At 36.7% G+C, this 21,420-nt stretch overlaps 1 protein-coding gene across 2 annotated transcripts in view; it reads left to right on the top strand.

Moving 5' to 3' along the window:
- The window catches only part of WDR7 (WD repeat domain 7), a 307,399-nt gene that overhangs the window by 132,851 nt on the left and 153,128 nt on the right, over positions 1–21,420 (top strand). For both annotated transcript variants that reach the window (XM_066353645.1, XM_066353646.1), the window contains one exon: positions 1,119–1,235. In XM_066353645.1, the coding sequence (XP_066209742.1) occupies positions 1,119–1,235 (117 nt within the window). The remainder of the gene's footprint in view (positions 1–1,118; positions 1,236–21,420) is intronic.

The following is a 21,420-nucleotide window of genomic DNA, read 5'->3' as shown; positions in this document are numbered from 1 at the left end:
AGGTTTACTATCACATAGAAATGTGCAAGGTAATACACCTTGGAAGAAAAGAAATCCTTGAATATTTGTAGTTTGATTTTTAAAAATATTTTGATGGATACTATATATATGCAGTTATTGAAGTTCTTGTTACGAATGTTTGATTAGAAAGTTTAACTCCTAAAGTAACTTCTGATGGTGATGTTTTTATATCCTATTGATTGAGCAACACCTGTTGTTAACCAAATGAAAAATATTGAGACAAGCTGCTATCCATTGCCTAGTTAGAAATAATGTGGTAGATGTAAATCGACAACAAAATACATCATCAAGGGTGGCAAGTTAGATGGATAAGGACAAGACAGGTGGTATTACAAAATGGAAGCTTTTGGCACCTTGGTTTAGTCACCTGCTTGCCTTCAGTTTGGGTCTTTTGTTGTGATAGTTATCTGAGCTCCTCTCTAATTCCTCACAGGAAGCCAAGTTATACTCTTGGGGCATGCGCCTCAGATCTCTCACGTGGACCCAAGCACTAACCCCTCTTTTGTGGTCATTCTTCTTCCCAGCCTTCAAGTTATAGCAAACGACTAGTAAAGAGAAGTATAAATGTTTAAAATAGCCCTTCACTTTCTAGGGTTTTTTTTTCTGTTTTAGCATAATTATGTGTAAATCAACTAAAGTAATGTAGTGAGTATGTCGAAAGGAATCACGTAAAAATGTAATTAACTTCAGTATTATTTTTCTGTTTTTCCCAGATGTTAATGAAAAAAGGCAATATAGTTGGCACCCATGTATGTATACAGACACACACACACACACACACACACACACACACACACAGAGAGAAATAGAGCTCACATGAATGTTTACTTGATTACTGTGTGTCTCTTTTAATTTTGGTGAATATATGGGAGTGGGAAAAATAGGTTTACAGTTGTGAGTACATAAAAGTTTATTCTTGAATTATTATTTATTAATGATTTTCCATATGAACAACTGTAAACCTACCTTTGCCCACCCCAGTATTGTATTTAAAAAATACTGTGTTTGCATCCAGGAAGTTAAAAACCTTTAAGAGCTTTGATCTACCTTTTCTTTCGTTTCTAAGAACTAAGCCTTGTGTTCCCCGTATGTTTTAGCTGGGGTCTCAGCAGAAGCCATGCAGACAGTCACCGCCACTCCTGACACCATCTCGGGCCCTGAAGCCAAAGTCCAAGAGGAAGAGCACGACCTTGTAGACGATGACATCACAACTGGTAAGGAGGCATCTTTACCATAATCTGGATGAGCCTTGTCCAATATTGGAAAATGCTTTTCTGTCATTTAGAGTGGGACTAAGGATGTTAATGGAATGGATGGAACCTTGTATTGATGGGTATTTGGTTTTATAAGACTCTTTAGTGTCCTTTTTGATCTTGAAGTGGAAGGAAGTGGAACTGTTTGTTTGGGCCAGGTTTGCTCGTTGTTGCTCTAACAATGAACCTGCTAGCTGTGCCTTTGATTTTCTGGGGACCTTCTAATTCAGAGACTAGGATCATTTCTAACGCTGTGGAACATGTAGAGGAATACACCTATTATATTATGAAGGGTTTTGCAGTTATACTGAAGGGGTAATAACAGTATATGCAATATTGGCTGCATGAGGAAACTTACAGATACTCTTTTCTACCTATAGTATAGAAATAAATACTTCTTTTAAAAGTTACTTACATTGTAAGGTATTGACCATGATTATCTATATTACTTATCACATAACCAGTCATAAAATAGAATTTAGAAAAGCCACATACCACATATTTTCAGCCTATCTTAAGCATTTGCAATGACTGGATCTCCAAATGCATTCAGCTCAATTTCTTTCAGTGCACAGAGGATAAAACAACCTAGTATAGATATTCTTATTAGTATTAAGAATGAGAAACTTTTATTTTTGGTATGGATGGGTAAAATGTAATATCTGACGATATATGTCTATCATTATCGGGGAGCAACAAGTATTAACTTAATAGTAATCAATAATTTGAAAAGAAGCATGCTCATAAAATATCAGTCAAGTTTTCAACAAAAACTGTATGGAGAAAAAAACAAAAGGGAGGTTTTTTTGTTTTGTTTTATTTTTCTTTTAAAGCTCTGTGTGGCAAGTTTTTTATTGTTAGCACCAAATGCTTTGAAATTGTTTCACTGGGAAGAATTTGAGAGAGTCTAATGGTCTCCCTTGAAAATCAGAAACCCTATGTTAATTATAAAACACAGCGTTTGTGTCGCTGCTCCAAGTAAGGAGTTGACTAATCTGGGGGAGGGGGGCATCTGGTTTTCAGTAAAAATGAGATGATGGTGGTTCTTCTTTCTTGTTTTCAATTCTTTTTAATGTTATCAGTTTATTTTTTTAATCACCTACCATAAATATAAATTATTTCAGAAACTTTCAACTTTTCTGAAAGTCATTTGCACTTCACAATTCTGGAATTTGTTTCAGTAGCTACTAAAGGATATTATTTGCAAGTTTTTCAAACTGGATTGTTTTCCTTCATTTTCATTTGCTTTTTAAAATGTTGTTATAGGTGTTTTGTTTATATTTTAATTCCCTATACATTTTAAAGGCCTTCTGTCCATAAAAAAGGAATGGTTTAATTCATAGGGAAAAAAGAAGTTACCTTTGCAATAGTGGAATAACTCAATTTGCATTCTGGAATAAACAGTACATTTTTGAGAACTCAAGCATTTCTAAATCAGTACATTGAAATTATGAATTATGCATTACCAAAGTCCTAGGATGGCATTATAGCACATGACTGTTTTTATTTGATTGTTAAAAGAAGAATCAAGAAACTTAAAGGTGAAAATCTAGTTTTGGAGAGAATCAATGCTACATAAACTGTATTGTAATCTGCATGAAGTTCAGTTAAACATGTGTGACGAATGGCTTTTATCAATTGATTTATTCATTTCATGTCATGGGTACTAGAGGCAAGAATGTTCAATATGCAAAGAATTTAAATGATGGAAAAAAAAGGCTTTCTTCACGTGTTGTCAAAGTAAGTAGCCCACTGTAGACAGTGGATCGTCCCGGCTCCCTTCAGGTTGGGTGACTTGATTAAGATGTGGTATGGATTTTTATGAAGGTTTTGAAGAAAACCGTATTTCTTTTTATTGACTAGAATCCTATATAAATTGCATTATGAAAAATATGGCAGATGCATTGAGACAAACCTGTTCTACGCATAGTAATCTTATTTGGGGATAACCAGTGTTGTAGAGTACAAATATAAAAGGAAAACTGGTAGGTTATCTGTTCACTCTGAAAAATCAGTTATTTAAAAGGAATTTCTCTAATAACGTCTCTTCATAAAAGAAATATAAATTATATCATGACAGAGAGATTTGCCTGTAGTCTGAATGGATTCTTATTTGGAGACCATAGGCTAATAGGCACTGTTGTATTAATTTTATATTTGTAGTAATCTGGAACTTAATTTTTTCATTGACTCAAACAGCAGACCAAGATGAAAAGATGCCATTGCAATATGAAGTATAACTTAATGCTTGTTCTGTAGGAAGAGCAGTCATTTTTGCAATTTTTCTTCTGGGTGAGAATTGAAGGAGATGTGAGTGTGGTGTTGTGCCGCTGGAATCGCAGCCTAGCACCTAGCAGTCTTTGTTAGCGTTTGCTGTATGAAAATAAAGCACCGTGGGTAAAACTGTGTCAGTGTTGGCTATGATCAATTGGAACTAATTAAATTTATTTGAAATGAAGTGTCTTAACTGGAAGAGAACAGCTGGAAAGAAAAAAAAATTGAGTCTTGATTGAGACCGTTTAAACGTTCTCGCTGTCGTTTAAAAACTATGCTGCTGTCCTTTTCTGTATGTCTTTTTTTAAAGCTAATATCTATTGATCGGCTCTACAAAGTAAGGCCACAGTGCGTTGTGGCCAACACATACACTTTATTTTACTTAGCATACTACCTTAAGGTTCATCAAATTCTTTTTTTAACTGCATGTTTTAAATTACATATCAAAGCTATATTAGCTATTTTTGCAGATTAACATTGTCTTTAATGTAGAAAAATATTAAAACCTATTCCATTTTTTTATATTATATAGTGTGCCTGGTAATGTACTTTTATTCAGTGAAATTGCTTCAGATTTTGCAATATTCTATATGTGAAATCAGTTTTAACAACAATAATAGTATATTCTGTAAAGTTAAATGAATGGTATTAAGATTGTTTTTAGGTTTTTTTATAATTTCAGAAACACAAGAATGTTGTTACTCTAAACCTGTGGGTTTCTTTCATATGCATACTTTTATTTTTAGTCTTGTAATTTAAATGTTTATGTTGATATACCATTATTTGTTAGTAATAAGTTCTTATTTTTATCATAATATTAATAGGTCATACTTATATTGATAGAATAAAATTCACTAAAACTGACACACAGAAAAAAATTTAGATAAATCATAATCTATTTTTAAGGTAGACCTTTTAGGTGACTTTGTTAGCTACCTTTATGTGTTTTTATTTTTGTAAAGGATGCTATTCTGTGTAAGTTGTACATCCCTAAATATCATATTTTAAAACAGTGTTCCCCTAATTGCAGATTAAAAAGAAATTTTGGAAGAGTTTCATTCACAAACCTGCATAGATCCGTTTAAGAAAATCACTGTATTTTTCCGAAGGTCATGCTGCAGTGTCTGCCTCTTGTTCAATACTGCAGGGACACAAACTGACCATCTAGCGGTGTAAAGGGTCAGGAGTCACTGACATTGTCACAAAGAGGCTGCGTGATAGTGGATGAGCAGCACAGTTGGTAGACTGACTGCTTACAACAAAGGCAGCAATGATGTGAATCAGGATGGGTTTGTTGTGTTTGTTTATAAAATTTAAGTTTACTTTGTTTAAAAAAAATAAAGAGAAGTGCTATGGATAAAAGAAAAAATAGAGAAGGGTAAGAGAAAATGGAAAGTAACATCTGTTGACAACTTGCAATATCCAAGCACTTTACACTTGACTCTTACAACATTCCCTTGAAATGGATACCAGTATCTTCCCAGCTGTATAAATGAGGAAGCAAGCCCAGAGATGTCCCTTTTATAAAGTCACATACTTACCAAGTGATAGATCTAGGATTTAAAACAAGTCCTGCCTGATTCCAAAGCTTCTGTGTGCTCTGAAGCCCCATCACCCTGCCACACATTCTCAAACCCACTGAACTTGGGCAGATTTTAATTTTCTTTTGAAATGTGAGGTGATGTCAGAGTCTGCCTTTATTGCTATGACATTGGATATCAACCTGGTATTTTCTAGATATCCTATCTTATTATTTAAAATGCAAACTTGTTATTCAAATATAGACCAAAGATTCTCTTCTTTAGAGAAAAAAAATCATCACACATTTGTTCTTTAAACTTTCAGCCATTATTTTAGAGCACTGTGATATAAGACTATAAATATAAGTTGTGTTTATTACTAAAGTTATTTTATTGCATGCATTTAAAATGAAATATTTATTGTTCTGTCTAGCTTTTTTAAGTCATCAGTATAAATAGACATGTTAACATATATTTATAAAGTCAAGTCAACATGTTTAGCATATTAAGATAGAGCTTAAAAGGACATCTAGTCTGAGACTAAATATTGATTTTTGCATTTTACCATTTACTAAAAGCTTTATTCATAAAATGTTTATACATTTGTTTTGGCTGAAACATAGGAAATTCATCCTGTTAAAAATACACATAAGTTCCAAAGAGCAAAATGTATGTCATTATGTATTCAGAAATCAGAAGTACTTTCTGAGCATCAAGCCAGAGGCTCTCAGGACTCTTGTAGAGCCAGCCCCTCGACTGTGGTCTGTGTTGATCCAGACAGTGGAGACGCGCTGATGGATGATGGTCAGTTTCTTGTCAGCCTGTAAATTTTGGTTGCTCTCTTTTTATTTCTGCATTTCTCCCATGTTTGCATGTCCCGTTGCCCCGGGAGCTGTGCCGCCTCATTTCCAAGCCCCACTTTGTCAATGAACACCCACAATCTTGTGGTTTTCCTGGAGCTAGAGATGCCAGGGCAGCTGTTGGAGAGATCCCGCTGGGGCTGAGTGGCCTGCTGCAGGAGCAGCAGGGCGGCGTGTGTGGGAGGGGAGAGAGAGGCAGGCGGCGATGCCCAGAGGGAGGAGAGAGATGCAGAGCTCTCTCAGGAGGCTCGACAGGGAAACACACTGGGCTGAGAACGCAAGTGTGGGTCACGCTGAGTGGAGGTGTGCACGGTGCGGCATCCTCTGGGCGCCGTCATTATTGAGCACTAAGAAAACTTCTGTTTTTCATCGTCTGTTGAAAATTGCAAGATATGTGCTCCACTTTGGCGTGTTCGGGATTGTGTTTAAAGGCTTGGCCTGGGTGACTTGCCCAGGAAAAAGCACAAAAGAAAAAGAGGCGAGGCCAAGGGTGGCTGATAAATACGATGTGAATGTTCGCTTTCTCTTTAAAATGTTTAGACTTTTACAAATGGGAAATCAATGTATGTTGGCCAAGAAAGTGTTGTGTATTTAAATAAATTAAATATCGTCAATTATCAGAGGTGCCATAGCATAAATTAATCAACCGTTGCCTTGGCACCGGATCTTTCATAATGATATTTTCTAATAATAGCACTTTTATTTTTTGTGTGTATATATATTATACAATGTTTGCATAGAACACTTCGGCAAGAGATTGGCCAATGAAACAGTCATTGACATTATCTTAGCAAACTCATCTAAAAGAACACATTTAAAAATCAGGAACTTGAATAACTATCACAGTGACTCACTAACATTTATTGAGTGCCTAATGTGGGTCAGGCTGTGTGTGCTCTAGGCTCTTTTTAATTCTCTCAGTAACTCATTCTAATAAGGCTTCATTCTCACTTCTATTTTATAAGGGAGAAAAATGAGGCACAGAATGGTTAAGTCACTTCCCACAGAAAGGCCACAGGTGGGAAAAAATGGCCAAGTCAGGCCTGGAATCCAGGCCGTCCGCCTTTAGATCTTGTGTTCTTAAATGGAAGTCATCTGTTCAATACCATGTGATTTAAAAAACCTTATAAAAAATGAAGAAACAAATACATTCATTATGCCATATTTTCTCTGTATGATATCGAAATGTCAATATTAATTTTTAATAGTATAATTTTTTATGTAATACAAAAAATATTTACAAAGTGAAGAAAAGACTTCCTATTGTTTTAGAAACTAAACACAGATAATTAATACAAGAAGATAACTTTATATATCTTCTAGGTAACGTTAGAATGTTTATGTTCATATAAAATCACACATAAATACACCAGCAGGTCTACAATACCGGATCACAAAGGCTTAAGGTTTGATTTTCAGATTTAATGTATATTCTTTTTGATAAATTTGGACTAAATAAGAAAAAGCAAAAATACCTACATAAGAGTGTAGGGGCCGTTGAAAAAAAAGCTTTTCATCTGAGTGGATAACCCTCAGAATGAACTTACAATGTTTGGCCTTTTGTGTGCTGTGTTATAACACCTCATGGGTAAGAATGAATCGCATTAGAGTGAGGTACACTATTGTATATCTGTATATTACATGAATTGCCTGTATAATTGATAACAAACCCATATGACCAAAAGTTGTAATTCACAAAAGTAATGACAACAATGTCTCATAATTCACAGACTTTATGTCATACCTTTGAATGATTGCTTTTACTGTGCAAACCATGTTAAAGGGGAAAAACATTTTAAAACGGATGTGGGTTTTGAAGAGTTCTTCCTGATATTTTATAGTCACTTTTAATACACAAAGAGATAATCAAGTTGACTAGCAAGCTTGAATGATTTCCCCGTTCTTTCTTGGATTAAATTAATTGTCAAACATCAAGGCTTTTTTAAAATCTTAATTTGAACATTTTAATCACAAATGAAGTTAACATTTGCTTGAGGTGAGAACAGTCATGAACCGGAATGTATTTTCTTCTCATGTGATATATTAGAAATCTCCCTCATAAATAGGGGGAAAAATCCAGTTAGAATACTTACCCATTTTTTATTTCTTTTTTTATAAGTATATATCCTTAATAAAGATGAGTGACTTAAATGAAGTAAATCTTATTTAAAAGGATCCAGGGAAACTGAATCAGCTGCTCTCTCTTTGTCCTTTTTGTATATATATTTTTCACTGTCACTGGTACCACCTACAAGTATAAAGAATATTTCATTTAACTCATGAAAACATTAGCACGCACGTTGTATTTTTCTATCCACACACTCCAGGGGGGGGAGGGTTTAGTACAGCAAGCTCTTAGTTGAGAAGGGAGGTCTGATCTTATATAGGGAGGCTGTATATTCCCACATAGCTGTGTGCACACACATGCACAACATGCATGCGTGTGTGATAGACTTTAGATGGCAGAATTCCGACATCTGGGGATTAGTTAAGGGTGGAAAGTGCGAGTGGGGTAAGCCTGCATTTGGGACAGAGGCAGACAGACATGGGAAGAGCTTTAGGGTTAAAACTAGTAGTTTAGAGACTTTGAAATGAAGATTCTTTAGGGTTGAGAAGAATGGCCAGGCCGGAGCTGAAGGGCGGGCAGAACCCTCCAAGAATGAGGGTCTGTTGTCAGGTCTGGCCTGTCCCTTTGGTGCGTACCGAGCTTGCATCATGTGCTGTGTGTTACTTTAAAGCAGAGATTGTTACTAAACAGACATGGAGAAGATTTAAAACGTTGGTGGAATGTCGTGGCTTCCTGTCCGATGTGCTTCGTTCTACTTTCCTGGTCTAACTTCTCATTCACCAGCTATTTCTGAGCACCTGCTTGGCATTGAGCGCTTACCAGATCCTGAGTATAGGGTGATGTTTGTGCTCCAGAGAACTGGTTGTGTTTATTATTTGTTGGGAAGTGTTTACCTGAGAACTCTTATTCATGGAGGTTTAGTGAACTCAGTATTGTGATGTAAAACCTACAATTCACATGTATGTCTAAGAGTGAATCTGTAGATTTCATAAAAATGGAAAAACAAAATGAAACATTACCATCAACTCAAGGAAAAGCTAGTCCGTGAGAGTAAATATATAATTAGAATATTTTAAAATATGAATGGGCGCAGCACAGACTCTGGAGTCTCTTGTGTTCAGATGTCAGCTTCCCTGCTTACTTGCTGCGTGGCCTGTGCCCGTTGCGTGACTGTGCCCCGCCTCCGTGCTCTCACCTGCAGTACGAGGGCAGTGAGACCGTGTGGTGTGGGGGGTGAAACGGGCTGGCGCGTGATTCTCGGCGGAGGAGCTGGGACACAACTGCTCAGGCCATGTTATGGCCTCCTGCCCTCCTTCCCTCATCACTATCATCTTTCTTTAGTGATCTGCTTTAATATATTGAATAAATGGTCTGTAACTAGCATCTAAATCAGTTCTCCTAATGACTGGATGGTCATCACTCCCCGGAATATATATCTATATCTACTGCACATATACCTCATAGATAGAGAAATATACTACATCCAAAGTTCTGTGCAAATTTTCAGAAACTTCTGAAAGCTGGCTCAGGAATTATAGATGAGTTACTGTCTTTTTCTTAAATACTTTTATATTGGCTTCTTTTTATAACATTAATTGTCTGAGTTGAATCTAAGAAGAGTGAATCATTGGATGGGATGGAAGTAAAGACAGCCTTGAAAGTAAATGTTTACCTGTACTCTGGTAGCCAAGGGAGAGTTGATTTGCATGTTGAGGCCTGTGGTTGGCCAGTGGTGGTCAGTGAGGACTGGGAGGGAGAGAATGGTACGGTAAGATTTCTGAAGAGTCTGCTATGACTATTTATTTGATTCACTGCTAGACTTAGGAGAGTATATTTAAATGATGATAAAATCCAATAGTAAAAGAAAATCTTCACCATATTATCATTAATGGCCTTGCCAAGAAAGAAAATGGAGATACATTATTTTAAATTTAGAAATTAAATTTAATGGGGTAACATGGAGAGACATTTAATGAAGTTACCACACTTCACAAGATGTTTACTTGTTAGCTTAGTTTTTGAAAGTGTATGTTCAAAAGTAGAATAAAGGATACCACGCCGAAGTATCAGCTAAATGTGAGAGTGGAATAAAGACATTATCAGAAATGCAAAATCTCAAAAAAAAAAAAAAAAGGACCTTTCATGCTCTTCGATCAGAAATGAGTGGAGGTGGTTCTCTGTCCAAATCAGAGACTACAGGAGAGCGGAAACCTGGAACCCAGGGGTTCAGGTAGCCTGGTTCGTGAAGTCTGCTCCCTGCGTGTTCTGTGCTTGCAGACCCTAGGCCGCCTCTAGGAGCATAACCTCAGGAACCTACCTCCGTGAGGGTGGCAGGGAGACGAGGATTCTGGGAGAAAAGCCTTTGTATTTTAAGGGTAAGCAGCACCTCCTCATGGGAAGAGTCCGACGATGTTCAAAGTAATTTTACAGAGGTTTCTTCAAATACATTAAACTATGTTCCCAATATTTGGCAAGATATAATTTTTTACTTCCCAGGCTGGGCTTGATTTCTGCTTCCTAGCCTGTTTCTGGCCCATATTCCAGATTTACACAGTGGGTGAGGATTTGGAAATTAATTATTGAAACCTGTAGAAAAAACAGATAAACAACAACAAAAGATAGTACTGCAAGGAGGAGAAAAAGTTGTGATGATATATGAACCACGTGGTTGGGCTGTGAATAGCGTTCACAGCATTATGAAAATATAAACATTGATTATGATAGAGTTTTAATAACTATGATGTAATAAGTTGGGAGGCAGAGGAAGAGGACAAAACAGAGTATATGAATGTGTGTGTGACACATGTTGCAAGTAAGTTGTGAGTATGCGAAGGAGAACCCAGTTTTCATAGTGAGGAATTATAAGCCTAAAGATAGATAAGCCTAAAACTATAAGAAATTAGAGAGTAGAAGAGAGGGTTTTCTAAAAAAGACTCAAAAGTGGTTTTTGCAGAGTGAACAATGCCTTTTATACTAACTTGCAGAACTGTATGAGTCTTTACACAATATATACTTTTATAAATTAAAACCAAATATGTGTGTGTGCACATAACTAAAGGTGATAGCACAAAGTGACATAACATGTCACCAAGTCCAAGCCTGGATGAACTAGAAATAAGCAGAGTGTGTTCCCATCTTCTTTTCCTGGCTGTGTTCCAAAGAAGACAAAGAGAGAGCTCCACTAGTGTGTGAGAGAGAACAGGATAGAAGGGGGGGGGGGGGGAACCTTAGAACCGCGTGGTTGGCGTGGGCAGAAGAGTGAAGGAGATTTTGTATTTTATGTTATTTTTTTCACGATCTAGTGAACTGCATCAAAAGGTTATAAAAAAAACTTGCTTCAGTGACAACAGAATTGTGCTTGGTTAATTTTGGAAAAGAAAACTTGAAGAATGAAAATTAAAATCTGCAGAGGTACAGAAGTCTTTATTTTTAAAAATGGAGATAGATTGGTTCTAAGACGCTCTAAGTTGGTTAGTGTGCTGTTTAGATATACCGAAAGCCTGCAATATATTTTAAAATATGATTTGGAAGCCCCTAGAAACACTGAGAATCAGCACAGGTGCCCTGGGTCTTCCCACACACCTGAGTTTCATCACAGTGTTTCAGTTGTGTTGAATTTCTTACCATCCATCACCTAAAATAATTTTGATGTTTCGGTGCAAGATGTGTATGATTTATCTTAAAATGGCATTTATACTCTTGTGTCATTTCCACCGCATACAATACACTATGAAATGGGTCATTCTTCTGTTCATGGAAAGCTGTTCCTTGTGATTAACTTATGGGTTTTTTTGAACTTGGTTTGACATGACTTTATCACCATTACCTGTACAATTATCTTTGCTAACATCTTATTCCTTATTTTCTCATGACGAATTTATTGTCTGACTTAGAGATTAGGGAAGAGAACTTGTAAAAATCAGGAAACAGTCTATTAAGAAAATTCCAGCAACAGCCCGAGACTCAGCAAGACAGCAAATAAACATGTCATTGGTAGCAATCACAGCCACATGGCCCCTCCACGTCATCTCTGGGCACAGAACCTTGACCTTTGGTACTGTGATGCTAAAGTGTGTGGCTGACTCAATTCCGTATTTTCAGGGGCAAATTTTTGCACAGTGCAGTAAGTAAATGATCTTTGAGAGGGCCTGGCTTGATGTCGCAGGATAATTTTTACTGTTTGACATACAGAAGGCAGTGTTTCCTCTTTGTAGCACAGGGACATATCTGGCAGATGTCTGCTCCTGCAGATGCATGCTCTGTCTTCTGTGTAGCCAGACGGGCCGGGCCCTGGAGGTCTCTGTGGGGATTCACGACACACTGGTTGAGCAGCATTGAACTTTAGGGAATTAGGCAAAAAGGGGATGGGGGAAAAGCTTCCCAAGCTGGAGCCAAGGCTTTGGAGGGAGAGAGCAAGAAGCGGTGCAGCGTTTGGGGGGAAGCCTAACGGTTCACTCCTAATGCGTCTAGAGTGGGGCGTGATAGGAGGTGAAGCTGAGGAGGGAGGGGTCAGGGGATGAGAAGCTTTGTGTGTCAGGCCGAACTGCTCTGTCCTTACTCAGGGACAGTCAGAAAACATTGAAGAATTGTAAGCCGGTAGAAGGATAATCTGATTTGCCATTAGTCAAAACACACGGTCTATTGGTGCTGGATGTTTGGGGGCTCATCGCAAGCAGCGTACACAGTTCGTTAGGCCGGGAAAGCAGGTAGGGGACGGACGCGGCAGTGCAGCCGAGGGCCTGAACTAAGGCAGTGCACCTCGCCGCCGAATAGGCGCATGCGCAAGATAACGCCGAGCTAAAGAATGTGCTCCATTTCCTTAGCGGTCTCCGTTTAGTTCAAAACATTCTAATTCCTTAAAGTTCTCTAGGTTTACAATTAAAATAAGCTAATTTTTATCTAGTAGTTAATAAAATATTCCAATATGAATGCTTACATTTACAAATACCAATTGAAGTAAAATGATTTATGTTGTATAAGTGCTTTATTATGAATTTAGTGTAGAGAATATTAGTGTCATTCATGTGCCATATAACACCTCCCCCGGTGTTCTTATGTTATCATAGAGTTAGAAAGACCTAGTTCATAATCTAGTAGCTCGATTCCAGACCAGTCTTTTACCCCCGTGCAAGGAAGATAGGATATCTAGAAAATACCAGGTTGATATCCAATGTCATAGCAATAAAGGTAGACTCTGACATCACCTCACTTTTCAAAAGAAAATTAAAATCTGCCCAAGTTCAGTGGGTTTGAGAATGTGTGGCAGGGTGATGGGGCTTCAGAGCACACAGAAGCTTTGGAATCAGGCAGGACTCGTTTTAAATCCTAGATCTATCACTTGGTAAGTATGTGACTTTATAAAAGGGACCTCTCTGGGCTTGCTTCCTCATTGTTTGTACTATCATTTTTTCCATATTTTGTTTGGTGAGAGAGAGAGATTTTCTCCCATGCCCTCCCTTTGTCCTTAACATCTCATGTGGTGTAATTTCTAGACTCTTCCTCCTTCAGTCGTCCGTGTGTGATACTCCTCAGGGCATGGCATCTGGAACTGATCAGGTGGCCCTGGCAGACCAGTGCAAGCATTACAGGACTCTTGCTCTCCCTTATATATTATAGATTCCATAACTCTACAATCAAGTTGGTTTCCATTAGGAAGCATCCCACATTTCTGACTGCTACTAAATGTAAAATCACATAAATTCCATTTTTATAAGAAGTGCTGTTAATTCAAGTCTTTCCAGCTTGGAGACAGGACTTGATATTTATCCTTTTGGATTTTGTCCTGTTGTCTTCAGCCCATCATGCAGACTAGGGATCTTCCCCCTGCTGCCCAGTGGATTAGTTATTCCTTCAGCTTCAGATCCTCCAGGAAGGTGATGGCCACGCCTTCTGTGTGTCATGGGCCATGCCCCGGACACTCCTGTAGCATGTGGCTGGGGAGCTCCTCCACCTTGTCACCAGCACTGACATGACCATGAAGGTTCAGTTTCCAACTCAGGACAAACCAGCCCTCCGCACTGTCACCCAGCTCAGATTTCCCATCTTGTTCATCAGAATACTCTGAGAGATTTCTTCCAATGCCTTGCTGAATTCAGAATGCGTTGCATATATGGACAGTATAAGTTTAAGATGCGAGTTTTAAATTTGTGGTATTGAGTCTAACCTACAAGCATTGAAAGGGGTTTTAAATCATTCTTGGAATGCATTGAGTTGCAGTGATATTGGAAATATGTAATTTTTTTAATTAGCAGACAACAGCAATAATCATCTTCAGGGTTGTCAGGGGTCACCTCAACATTATTGACTAGGTGACTGTCATGTGATAGAGCAGATGTAACCACTTGCCCCACGGATACCAGTAAGTTATATATATCTCAACAATATATAAAAATTACTATTTCTGACTTTGCATTTGTTGTGATTTTTATGGCAAAAATTTATTGATGGAGTATTTATAAGAATGTGCAGATGCTTGATTTGCTTGATTTAAAACTTAGGACTTGTTTTACTGTGGTTTAGCAAAAAGATATAGTATCAGGTATGTATAAGATTAGGTATGCACTATATTATTTTAAAATACCACTTAAGGAAAACTTAGTTTGGAAAAGAAAAATAAGAATGTAAGCCTCTCTGTTATTACTGTTTTGATTCTCTTCTGATGTTTAGGTATTTGCAATTGACCATATGATTCATGAAATATGTAAAGGACCTTACATATATATAAATATACCGTTTGCTTTTTGCGAATACATTCTTTAAATATGAGATGTATTTTTTAAAGCTTCATGGGTTTAATTTTAAAAGAAAGGAGCAGGTGGGAAGACTAACAGGTTTGTGTAGTCACATACAATGTAATTAAATAGCCAGTCTACTTATAACATTTTATTAACTGGCTAAAGCCAAATTTAACAGACTTTTCCTTTGTTCTCTTCCAACTGGAGTTGGTCTTTTTGAAGTAAAAGCAACAGGTGCAGTAACAGTACTTTCCTCTCATCTCTGGCCAGGATTCACCTAAATTTTGGTGAAGGGTGAAAATACAGAACAAATGAAACCATCTGCCACTCCTAACCAACCAGCCCCTAAGCCCCTGTTGAGGACAATGCTGTTGCCGCGCGATCAGCCCCTGGACAGCGCTCCTGCTGGGCCTCGTTTCTGAGGGTTAGGGCAGGTCCTGTCAGCACTCACTTTGGGATGCAGTCCTCTCACCAGACAGTCGTACAGAGATCAAAGAAGCTTTTAATGTGCGTTTAATTACTCTTAGGAAGCCATCCACCATATCCAGCAATAGCTATTGTATAAAAAAACAACCACATAAGTATGTACTTTTTTTCTGAGATCTGAAATAGACTTAATCTCTTCAAATGCTAAATATGAATATATTAATTCTTTCTTGTATCTCTCTTAATCTCTTTCTCATAAATTATAAGTAAAAGAAGATAATATGAACAGAAAGGATTATTTTGTTTTTGGTGATTTATGCTTTGTAATAATTTGTGTTTCTTTGAAAGAAGCCTTTCACAAAAAACTTCTAAGAAAATGTTTTAGCCCAATTGTCAGTGGGCTTTTTTATACCAACAAATAACTTCAAATTAGGATAAATTGGTACTATTTTCCAGAGACTATTTTATTGGAATTTTAATAGGATTATAATTCTTATTCACATGTTAATTTTTGTGAATTTTTAGAGTTTAACAAAACATCACTAAGTATCTTATAATCAAAGGTAACTACTCAGAGCTGTGACTGATAAACATCTGTCACACAACAAATTTGCATAAACAACTTGTCCTTTGTCAGATTTATGAGTTGACTTGTGTTTGACATGTCATTACAGTTAAGTGTAATTTAATTTGGGGCTGTTAATCTGAAAAAGGCTAACATTTTAATCATTTGCACTTTAAAAACAAATGTGATTCCTGCCATTGATATAATTGGCTCATCCTCAGCAAAGTGCATGAACACGGCAAGCTAGGAACTATTTGGATTAAGCTTTTTAGGGATATGACCTGTAAAAGGATCTCAAAATTAGTCATTGTGACCATTTTGCGAGCCATTGTGACCAGTCAGAAAAGAAGTCTATTGATTAGCAATGGCTGACATTTCAAAATGGCCGTGTAGAAGAAATGTTATTGGATTTATTAATGTTTCTCATCAGCTGTAATCAACAATTTTAAGTAAAAATGTCACAAACTGAATCTGTTTAACAATTTGCCATTGTAAAATTTTAAACAAGTCTTATAACCTCTAATTTTGATTAGTATATTTAAAAAAATGCCACTTGATCAAATCATTGCTAGTGGACTTAAGAAAAAACATATGGGAGAAATAAATTTTAAAAAATGACTTGGGAATTAGATTTATATATTGAAAGATTTTGTTTTTTTGTTAAGGTGTAATTTATGTAACATAAATTTAACCATTTTAGAGTGATTTACTTTAAAAATAGATATTAAGAACAGACCTACTTCTTTTGTATAACAGATAAGGCTTTGTATCAATATAAAACAAGGAAATGCAAACATTTCTATTTAGGCAAAATTCCAAGAGGTATTTAAGAATTTGCATCTTTACCAGCATATTTATTTAATGATTTTGATCTTAAGGCACACCCAGCATGGCGGACATTAGACTTGTCTCCATAGCAAAAAAAATTTTTTTTAAAGTTTCACTGATTCGGTTATTTGGCACTAATTTCAATTTTGTTGACTGTATACAAAACTGGAAAAGAGTGAGACCCAGACTGTATTTTAAAATCAGACACACAGAAACTCATAAACTGGAATTAGAACTGAGTGATGTTTATATATTCTCCATGTTAAGGAACTTAAGCCACATGGGACATGAAATGTTTAGTATGTAGAACATGTTAACCATAAACATCACTGTAATGATTTGAAATTTTATTTCATTAGCTTTAAATTTTTGTCATTTTATAGTGAGATACCCAAGCTAAGCGAAAAAGCTAGAAATACTTAAAATATGAAATATTTTAAAGCAAGACTTGCATTGCTTTCAGCAGACTGTGCATATGCTTATTGTAAAGCTTATAAGATTTCTTTGTAATTGGCATACATTTATTCACATAAAAACCTCAGCTCATTGACCATTCTCCACCTTGTTCATACTCTATGCTTATTTAACAAATCTAAACACAAGGAGACCCAGTTTAATCCAACATTAATATTTTTACTATAAAGATTTTCAAGCACACACAAAATTAGAATAATGTAACGAACACCCATTTCCTGATTACCTACTTCAACAATTGTCAACACATAGTCTTATTTCATCTATTCTTTCCTCCACCAGATTATTTTAAAGCAAACTTCAGGCATCTTATTATTTTATCATTAAAACTAATGTATGTATCTCCTCTTACTGATAATAACTCTAAACCACCATGTGGATATTTAAAATTACTAACATTATTTCTTTAATACTATCTAAAACCTAATTGTATTGACTTAAATTCTGTAGCATTAATCAAATGGCAATAAACTGCAATCTTCTATTCCTGAAAATATCATTAGAGAAGAAAATAACCGTATAAAACAGAAAGCTATGGTAATTAGCCATTTACCTTTTGAGGTTGACAAACTTTATAGCAAAATATTGGATGTACCCGGTATGGTTTTATAACGATGGAGTAGTTTTAAATGATGGCATAAGCATATGGAAATAATAGGACCAAAAGGACTCTTGGTGGCGAGGAAAGAAGCTGTGCACCATTTCTACCAGGCGTGGAGTCGAGAGAGGGGAAGGGATTGTCCTAAGACAGGACCTAGGACTGAAACCTACTGTGTTTTGGGATATACAAACGATCAACTTTATTACATAGAGTGAGATTCTTACCCAAAGTTCATGACAGAGTCTAATGATTTACATTCTCTGCAATAGTTGACATTTACAATTTTGCCATTTGAAAGAGTTGAAAATGGTGTCTTATTGTGCCCCTGGGTTGCATTGGCTTGCTTGCTAATGAGGAGAGCATGTGTGTCTCCTCTTCTGAGAAGTACCTGTTCAAGTTTTCTGCCCATGTTTTTCTTTGGCTAACTTGTCTTTCTAATTACGTTTTAGAGTACTAATAGTTCATCAATGACATTCGTAACAAGTATCTTCTCTTGATTTGTATCTTATATTTCTATTCCTATAAGGTGTTTTTGGTTAAAAATTTGTTTTTGATTTTTATGTAATTTAATTTATCCACTTATCTTTTGTCTAGTACTTTTAGGAATTTAATAATTAGTTCTTTGTATCATTACCTGTTTTTGTGCAAAAGTTTTAAACTTTTTTTTAAACTTTTGTTATTGACATGTAAGTTCTTGATCTATCTGTAGTTGCTTTTTGTGTGCAGTATAAGCTAGCATTCTATATAGTTTTGTCTTTATTCATATAACCGTTTTTCATGACATGTATGTATTTGTATCTTTTTGTTTTTTAAATTTTATTTTTAAATTACAGTTTACATTAAGTATGGGTTGGGGCAAAAGTAGATTCACATTTGTGAGTATGCTTGACAAGGAGTTTATTCTTGTATTATTACCTATTAATTTTTGTATTATTTTTCTTATGAACAACTGTAAGCCTACTTTTGCCTCACTCTGTATTATTTTGTATTAGTTTCACGTGTGCAGCATTGTAGTTATATAATCATATACTTAAAAAATGTTCTCCCCAATATTTTCAGTACCCATCCAAAACAATGTATTATGTGTCTTGACTCTGTTTTGGCTCAATTTATCCTATTAGTAAACTTATTTTTTCACCAAAACATGCTGTTTTAATTCCTATAGCTTTATAATTAATCTTTATATCCAATAGGGCAAATCTTTCTTCTTCTTCAGAAGTGTCTTGGTTATTCTTGGCCCTTTGTTCTTCCAACATACATTCTATTGTTAATCCAAATTCGGAGGAACCCGAAATATGGAAGACAGGAGCAAAGTCCGTCGTTTACACATTAAAGTTTTATTGTCTAGCTTGGCCAAGCGGCAGGAACTCCGACAGAAATCTGACGGAGAGCGCGCTGGCCCTTTGTTCTACTTAGTTTTTATAGTTTTGTAAGTGGGAAGTACAGAAGCAAAAATTGCAATTAGGAGCCCCTTACCGCTATTGGTTATAGTCATATGTCCTTTAACATGATAGGACCACGTTCAATTTGCAAACCATACATCATTTTGGAGAAAACAAAATTTACAAGTCAACACAATGGTAGAAAGATATCTCTTTACATATTAAAAGGCCTTCCTATATTTTCTAGTGTTCATCCGCCATCTCTCTGTCCAGAGTCAGAGGTATTAACCACATGCATTTACATAAGAGAGGTAGTTTCCGTGGGGACAAATGCCCGCAAATGGCTCATAGTTATAAGAAAAGGTTTATTTTGGCTTTTCCCTTCCTGCACCTGGCTAGCCATTCACTCCTTTCCCCACAGGTGTGGTGGAATGTCAGGGAATCCATGCTTTCCTTTCCTTTTCATTTACAATACAATGGCAAGATCCATCCTGGTTATGCCAATCACACAGTACAGAGACTATTCTCACAATTTCTCTGCACACCTTAACCCAAATTAATAAAATGTTCTCCAAGCCTCCTAAAATATTAATATTAATTCTGTAGCCTTTGGTACTTTACAACACCTGCGGGTGAAATGGCTCAGTGGCTCCTCACTATAGTCAGATTAATTATTCATCACAAACTATGCGGGGAAACTTCTGCCTTCCCCTGTGAGTACCTGCTCTGCGCAAGTAGACACGGCCCAAAGAGAGGGACAGGGGCTGAGCTACTCAGGACAAATTCCTCATCCTACACTCATCCACCAGAAAAGTCATTCTAGCACCCCCGGGACACACTGAGTGAAGGATGGGCCGTGAGGCCAGGGCAAGCTTCAGGAAAATCTCTTCAAGGAAACCAGAGGAGTGGTGAACAAGCCCTCCTCTGACTTACAACAAATTGCTAATTTCTGAGTCTGATTCCATGGAAGTGATCAGTGTGCCCTGACGCACTCTGGGCACTGTGTCACCGCAGGCAGTCCTTTGTGTGCATTTACTGTACTGAAGAAATCAACTTCCGTTTTGTGAAGATCCTCCCACTTCAAAAATCTTTTTTTTTATTTAAGTAAGAACAATGCACATTTTACATACTTAGAAGATTTTTTTTTTTAATTTATTCATTTTAGAGAGGAGAGAGAAAGGGAGAGAGAGAGACAGAGAGAGAAGGTGGGGAGGAGCTGGAAGCATCAACTCCCATATGTGCTTTGACCAGGCAAGCCCAGGGTTTCGAACCGGCGACCTCAGCATTTCCAGGTTGACGCTTTATCCACTGCGCCACCACAGGTCAGGCCATACTTAGAAGATTTGTTGTTGGTTTATATTTCTATTTTTGTTATCCTGCAATTACCAAGACTTTTCTATATTAATATCTGTGACATATAGCAGAGCATTGAATAGCCTTCTGTTCTAACTAAAATTTCTTTAACAACAACGACACTTTGAAGTAAGAGTTTAATACCATTTTACTGTCTTCCCTTACTTTTCCCCTGGTGCATTTTTGAGAAGAAGAGGTTATTAGTGGAGACCACAGCTATTCTATAATCTTTGTGTATGGCCTCCTTTCCCCCTTATATAAATCTTTTTTTAACCTAGAAGGACAACATTATGTAACATGAGGGAGATGTCTGCTTTTACTTCTTTCTAATAGCTGGCCCTATTGCAGTATGTCAATTACCTCCCTTAAGACTGAGGCTTAAATTCTGTGGGTAGTGTTGGCCTTATGATGCTAAAATCCTTTATTGGTTCATTACCAAACATTCCAGAGTAATTACCTTTCTTTGAGGCAATATGTAGGGCTTTTTAGTTCTTTTATACTTAGAGAGAAAGGAAAGTACTATGTAACGATTTTTGATTTAGTGTTTTCCCTTGGCACAGGGAATTTTTAGTGGACCTGGCCTGTATCAACAGCAGGAAACTTTATGCACTAATTCTGACACACATACATATATATGTAAGTATATATTGACAGCCGATAATTGTATGTACACACTCAGCCACATATATGCATGTGTGTACTCATATGTACATACATGTACGTGTGTGCGGAACTGTGACCATGTTACCCTGGGGCACTCCAGAATACTTTGTCTGTCTGGTTCCCTGTTGGCCCCTCCCACTCTGCATGGTGTTTGTAGGGGTAATGTGGAGGTGTTTGAACACTTTCTGTCCTATATAAATATACGAAATACATAAAGATAGGAGGAAATGCACAGTGAACATCTGTGACCACTGAACACAAAGAAGGCTTCTGTTAATATTTCTTAATATGATGAAGAAAAGAACCCATCTTCACATGGTTTCTATTTGCTTTATTTAGGGGGTCAGGCTTTTACATCTAATCTGTTTCCCTTAGAACTCATATCAGCATTTTCTACT

The sequence above is a fragment of the Saccopteryx leptura genome, chromosome 11, assembly GCF_036850995.1.
Source record: "Saccopteryx leptura isolate mSacLep1 chromosome 11, mSacLep1_pri_phased_curated, whole genome shotgun sequence".
Taxonomy (NCBI): Eukaryota; Metazoa; Chordata; class Mammalia; order Chiroptera; family Emballonuridae; genus Saccopteryx; species Saccopteryx leptura.
This window is presented reverse-complemented; position numbering and strand designations above follow the sequence as displayed.